Source organism: Salmo trutta, unplaced genomic scaffold (genome assembly GCF_901001165.1).
Source record: "Salmo trutta unplaced genomic scaffold, fSalTru1.1, whole genome shotgun sequence".
NCBI classification, from domain to species: Eukaryota; Metazoa; Chordata; class Actinopteri; order Salmoniformes; family Salmonidae; genus Salmo; species Salmo trutta.
In genome coordinates, this window is record NW_021822437.1 from 219568 (window position 1) to 226234 (window position 6667).

The 6667-nt window shown below is 50.3% G+C and overlaps 1 protein-coding gene across 1 annotated transcript; it reads left to right on the forward strand.

Moving 5' to 3' along the window:
- LOC115182275 (uncharacterized) lies at positions 1-1647 on the forward strand. The gene is made up of 4 exons (XM_029743892.1): positions 1-10; positions 45-51; positions 145-1047; positions 1119-1647. Exons 1-4 carry the CDS (start codon positions 1-3, stop codon positions 1177-1179), a joined length of 981 nt encoding a protein of 326 aa, XP_029599752.1. The 3' UTR covers positions 1180-1647.
- Positions 1648-6667: the final 5020 nt, after the last annotated feature.

The following is a 6667-nucleotide window of genomic DNA, read 5'->3' on the forward strand; positions in this document are numbered from 1 at the left end:
ATGTATTACAGTCTGAAATAGGACTATTTACTGTGTGTGTTAAGAGAGAATGTGATCACATTTGGTTCCTATTGAAAGTGTGGGTGGTTTGGCTACCTAGACATTATAACTGTTTAATTCCAGATGATACAACCCTGCATACAGTCAGCTCAGTCCTGGTCTCAGTCCTGGTCTCAGTCCTGGTCTCAGTCCTGGTCATTCTACTGTCTCAGTCCTGGTCTCAGTCCTGGTCTCAGTCCTGGTCATTCTACTGTCACAGTCCTGGTCTCAGTCCTGGTCTCAGTCCTGGTCTCAGTCCTGGTCATTCTACTGTCACAGTCCTGGTCTCAGTCCTGGTCATTCTACTGTCACAGTCCTGGTCACAGTCCTGGTCATTCTACTGTCACAGTCCTGGTCTCAGTCCTGGTCATTCTACTGTCACAGTCCTGGTCATTCTGTCACAGTCCTGGTCTCGGTCCTGGTCATTCTACTGTCACAGTCCTGGTCTCAGTCCTGGTCTCAGTCCTGGTCATTCTACTGTCTCAGTCCTGGTCTCAGTCCTGGTCATTCTACTGTCACAGTCCTGGTGTCAGTCCTGGTCTCAGTCCTGGTCATTCTACTGTCACAGTCCTGGTCTCAGTCCTGGTCTCAGTCCTGGTCATTCTACTGTCACAGTCCTGGTTTCAGTCCTGGTCATTCTACTGTCACAGTCCTGGTCATTCTACTGTCACAGTCCTGGTCTCAGTCCTGGTCATTCTACAGTCACAGTCCTGGTCACAGTCCTGGTCATTCTACTGTCACAGTCCTGGTCACAGTCCTGGTCTCAGGACTCTACTGTCTCAGTCCTTGTCTCAGTCCTGGTCACAGTCCTGGTCATTCTACTGTCACAGGCCTGGTCATTCTACTGTCACAGGCCTGGTCATTCTACTGTCACAGTCCTGGTCACAGTCCTGGTCATTCTACGGTCACAGTCCTGGTCATTCTACTGTCACAGTCCTGGTCATTCTACTGTCACAGTCCTGGTCATTCTACTGTCACAGTCCTGGTCACAGTCCTGGTCATTCTACTGTCACAGTCCTGGTCTCAGTCCTGGTCTCAGTCCTGGTCATTCTACTGTCTCAGTCCTGGTCTCAGTCCTGGTCTCAGTCCTGGTCTCAGTCCTGGTCATTCTACTGTCAGTGTTTATTTCAAACCATATGACCTGATTAGAAAATATCTGGTCCCATCATAGTCCACATAAAGTTATTACTATGTCATACCATACTACTAGGGTCTGGAGTTTTACCTGGTTTATTACTGTACTACTAGGGTCTGGAGTTTTACCTGGTTTATTACTGTCATACTATACTACTAGGGTCTGGAGTTTTACCTGGTTTATTACTGTCATACTATACTACTAGGGTCTGGAGTTTTACCTGGTTTATTACTTTACTACTAGGGTCTGGAGTTTTACCTGGTTTATTACTGTCATACCATACTACTAGGGTCTGGAGTTTTACCTGGTTTATTACTGTACTACTAGGGTCTGGAGTTTTACCTGGTTTATTACTGTCATACTATACTACTAGGGTCTGGAGTTTTACCTGGTTTATTACTGTCATACTATACTACTAGGGTCTGGAGTTTTACCTGGTTTATTACTGTCATATTATACTATTAGGGTCTGGAGTTTTACCTGGTTTATTACTGTCATACCATACTACTAGGGTCTGGAGTTTTACCTGGTTTATTACTGTCATACCATACTACTAGGGTCTGGAGAAATGGCCGTAGAGCTCCGAGACAGGATTGTGTCGAGGCACAGATCTGGGGAAGGGTTCAAAACATTTCTGCACCATTGTAGGTCCCCAAGAACACAGTGGCCTCCATCATTCTTAAATGGAAGAAGTTTGGAACCACCAAGACTTCCTAGAGCTGGCCGCCCGGCCAAACTGAGCAAGAACCTGATGGTCACTCTGACAGAGCTCCAGAGTTCCTCTGTGGAGATGGGAGAACCTTCCAGAAGGACAACCATCTCTGCAGCACTCCACCAATCAGGCCTTTATGGTAGAGTGGCTGGACGGAAGCCACTCCTCAGTAAAAGGCACATGACAGCCCGCTTGGAGTTTGGCAAAAGGCACCTAAAGGAATCTCAGAACATGAGAAACAAGATTCACTGGTCTGATGAAACCAAGATTGAACTCTTCGGCCTGAATGCCAAGCGTCACGTCTGGAGGAAACCTGGCAGCATCCCTACAGTGAAGCATGGTGGTGGCAGCATCATGTTGTGGGGCTGTTTTTCAGCGGTAGGGACTGGGAGACTAGTCAGGATTGAGGTAAGATGAACGGAGTAAAGTACAGAGAGATCCTTGATGAAAACGCTCAGGACCTCAGACTGGGGTGAAGGTTCACCTTCCAACAGGACAACGACCCTATGGACACAGCCAAGACAACGCAGGAGTGGCTTCAGGACAAGCCTCTGAATGTCCTTGAGTGGCTCAGCCAGAGTCCAGACTTGAACCCGATCAAACATCTCTGGAGAGACCTGAAAATAGCTGTGCAGCGACGCTCCCCATCCAACCTGACAGAGCCTGAGAGGATCTGCAGAGAAGAATGGGAGAAACTCCCCAAATACAGGTGTGCCAAGCTTGTAGCGTCATACCCAAGAAGACTCGAGGTTGTAATCGCTGCCAAAGGTGCTTTAACAAAGTACTGAGTAAAGGGTCTGAATACTTATATAAATGTGATATGTTTTGTCTTTTATTTGCCAAAACATTTTTAACCTGTTTTTGCTTTGTCATTAATGGGGTATTGTGATGTCATTATGGGGTATTGTGTGTAGCTTGATGAGGAAAATAAACAATTTAATCAATTTTAGAATAAGGCTGTAACGTAACAACATGTGGAAAAAGTCCAGGGGTCTGAAACTCTGAATACTTTCTGAATGTACGGTAGTTTAGCCTTCCAGATCAGGGAAATACTCTGGGCTGCAGGAGTTTGTTTTTAAGACAGTATCGATATTTTATTTTGGTGGCAGGAATGGGCTTCCATCAGATGTGAAAAATGGCAAAAAAATCATCAATCAAAATAAACCATTTATCACAACCATATTATTTGGGGGAAGCTAACACAGGGGGCTGGGTCTCTACCAAGCTAACACAGGGGGCTGGGTCTCTACCAAGCTAACACAGGGGGCTGGGTCTCTACCAAGCTAACACAGGGGGCTGGGTCTCTACCAAGCTAACACAGGGGGCTGGGTCTCTACCACGCTAACACAGGGGGCTGGGTCTCTACCACGCTAACACAGGGGGCTGGGTCTCTACCACGCTAACACAGGGGGCTGGGTCTCTACCAAGCTAACACAGGGGGCTGGGTCTCTACCAAGCTAACACAGGGGGCTGGGTCTCTACCAAGCTAACACAGGGGGCTGGGTCTCTACCAAGCTAACACAGGGGGCTGGGTCTCTACCAAGCTAACACAGGGGGCTGGGTCTCTACCAAGCTAACACAGGGGGCTGGGTCTCTACCAAGCTAACACAGGGGGCTGGGTCTCTACCAAGCTAACACAGGGGGCTGGGTCTCTACCACGCTAACACAGGGGGCTGGGTCTCTACCACGCTAACACAGGGGGCTGGGTCTCTACCACGCTAACACAGGGGGCTGGGTCTCTACCAAGCTAACACAGGGGGCTGGGTCTCTACCAAGCTAACACAGGGGGCTGGGTCTCTACCAAGCTAACACAGGGGGCTGGGTCTCTACCAAGCTAACACAGGGGGCTGGGTTTCTACCAAGCTAACACAGGGGGCTGGGTCTCTACCAAGCTAACACAGGGGGCTGGGTCTCTACCAAGCTAACACAGGGGGCTGGGTCTCTACCAAGCTAACACAGGGGGCTGGGTCTCTACCAAGCTAACACAGGGGGCTGGGTCTCTACCAAGCTAACACAGGGGGCTGGGTCTCTTCCAAGCTAACACAGGGGGCTGGGTCTCTACCAAGCTAACACAGGGGGCTGGGTCTCTACCAAGCTAACACAGGGGGCTGGGTCTCTACCAAGCTAACACAGGGGGCTGGGTCTCTACCAAGCTAACACAGGGGGCTGGGTTTCTACCAAGCTAACACAGGGGGCTGGGTCTCTACCAAGCTAACACAGGGGGCTGGGTCTCTACCAAGCTAACACAGGGGGCTGGGTCTCTACCAAGCTAACACAGGGGGCTGGGTCTCTACCAAGCTAACACAGGGGGCTGGGTCTCTACCAAGCTAACACAGGGGGCTGGGTCTCTTCCAAGCTAACACAGGGGGCTGGGTCTCTACCAAGCTAACACAGGGGGCTGGGTCTCTACCAAGCTAACACAGGGGGCTGGGTCTCTACCAAGCTAACACAGGGGCTGGGTCTCTACCAAGCTAACACAGGGGGCTGGGTCTCTACTAACACAGGGGGCTGGGTCTCTACCAAGCTAACATAGGGGGCTGGGTCTCTACCAAGCTAACACAGGGGGCTGGGTCTCTACCAAGCTAACACAGGGGGCTGGGTCTCTACCAAGCTAACACAGGGGGCTGGGTCTCTACCAAGCTAACACAGGGGGCTGGGTCTCTACTAACACAGGGGGCTGGGTCTCTACCAAGCTAACATAGGGGGCTGGGTCTCTACCAAGCTAACACAGGGGGCTGGGTCTCTACCAAGCTAACACAGGGGGCTGGGTCTCTACCAAGCTAACACAGGGGGCTGGGTCTCTACCAAGCTAACACAGGGGGCTGGGTCTCTACCAAGCTAACACAGGGGGCTGGGTCTCTACCAAGCTAACACAGGGGGCTGGGTCTCTACCAAGCTAACATAGGGGGCTGGGTCTCTACTAAGCTAACACAGGGGGCTGGGTCTCTACTAAGCTAACACAGGGGGCTGGGTCTCTACCAAGCTAACATAGGGGGCTGGGTCTCTACCAAGCTAACACAGGGGGCTGGGTCTCTACCAAGCTAACACAGGGAATTGTTTTAAGACGGTCATACCAAGGATCATTCAGCGATCTGAAGTCCAGGATGTAAGGGGAGGTTCTAAGAGTTGGGCTAGATGGTGATGGACTGAGAGATCAACCAATTAAAACCCGGCGGCTGTCTGCACCGTTTCCTGCCATTGGACTCCCGTTCTGAGACGCTGTGAAAGCAGACGGTTCAACAGAGAGACACGGCTGATAGATGAGATTACACCTGGTGCATAGAGGCATGGGACCAGGAAGTGGATCTGGGCACAATGCGGATGAGATTACACCTGGTGCATAGAGGCATGGGACCAGGAAGTGGATCTGGTCACAATGCGGATGAGATTACACCTGGTGCATAGAGGCATGGGACCAGGAAATGGATCTGGGCACAATGCGGATGAGGTTACACCTGGTGCATAGAGGCATGGGACCAGGAAGTGGATCTGGGCACAATGCGGATGAGATTACACCTGGTGCATAGAGGCATGGGACCAGGAAGTGGATCTGGTCACAATGCGGATGAGATTACACCTGGTGCATAGAGGCATGGGACCAGGAAGTGGATCTGGGCACAATGCGGATGAGATTACACCTGGTGCATAGAGGCATGGGACCAGGAAGTGGATCTGGGCACAATGCGGATGAGGTTACACCTGGTGCATAGAGGCATGGGACCAGGAAGTGGATCTGGTCACAATGCGGATGAGATTACACCTGGTGCATAGAGGCATGGGACCAGGAAGAGGATCTGGGCACAATGCGGATGAGATTACACCTGGTGCATAGAGGCATGGGACCAGGAAGTGGATCTGGGCACAATGCGGACACAGTTGACAGATACGAGATCTATATTTAAACATCACGTATAAATGTAAATGGCTAAAATGTGACAGGGGACGCAAGTTACCACCGGGTATAAACAGGGCCAATGTGTGAATGAGGAAACGGTGTTGTAACCAATTAGCTAACGAACTGGAGCCCTCCTTCCTGAGTTCTCTCCCTGGGCCCCGTTGGAATACTTTAGACATGTAACCTATTAGCTAACGAACTGGAGCCCTCCTTCCTGAGTTCTCTCCCTGGGCCCCGTTGGAATACTTTAGACATGTAACCAATTAGCTAACGAACTGGAGCCCTCCTTCCTGAGTTCTCTCCCTGGGCCCCGTTGGAATACTTTAGACATGTAACCAATTAGCTAACGAACTGGAGCCCTCCTTCCTGAGTTCTCTCCCTGGGCCCCGTTGGAATACTTTAGACATGCGTCCTTGAAGTGATCACAGATTTGAGTTGGATAGGTGTCAGCCTCACAACTCAGTCTTGGGTTATCTGTCTTTTGATGATTTGAAATCGTGTGTTTGTAAGTCAACAACAAACAAAAACAAACAAAAAAAGTGCACCGTTTTGGGATCCCGCAAGGGGGCCAGGATTGGACAACGCTGGCTGACACCTATCCAATCACATAGATCTGTGATTATCTCCAAGGAAACCAGAAACGAAAGGACACATTTTCTTTCCGTATTTCAACGGGGCTCCTCTCTGTTCCCTCACGCCTTAATAAAGACCCTTTCAAATGTAACATTAAAAGCTTTTAGTCAACGTTGATTTAGTTAAAGATGCCCCACTTCTTCGTTGTTAGATGACGGAGAGTTGAGACTCTCCCAGAAACAGACGGGGCAGTACTGTCAGGAGGGGGGGTCTGAGTGAAGTCCAGCAGGGTCTCTGGCCCAAAGCTGTAGAG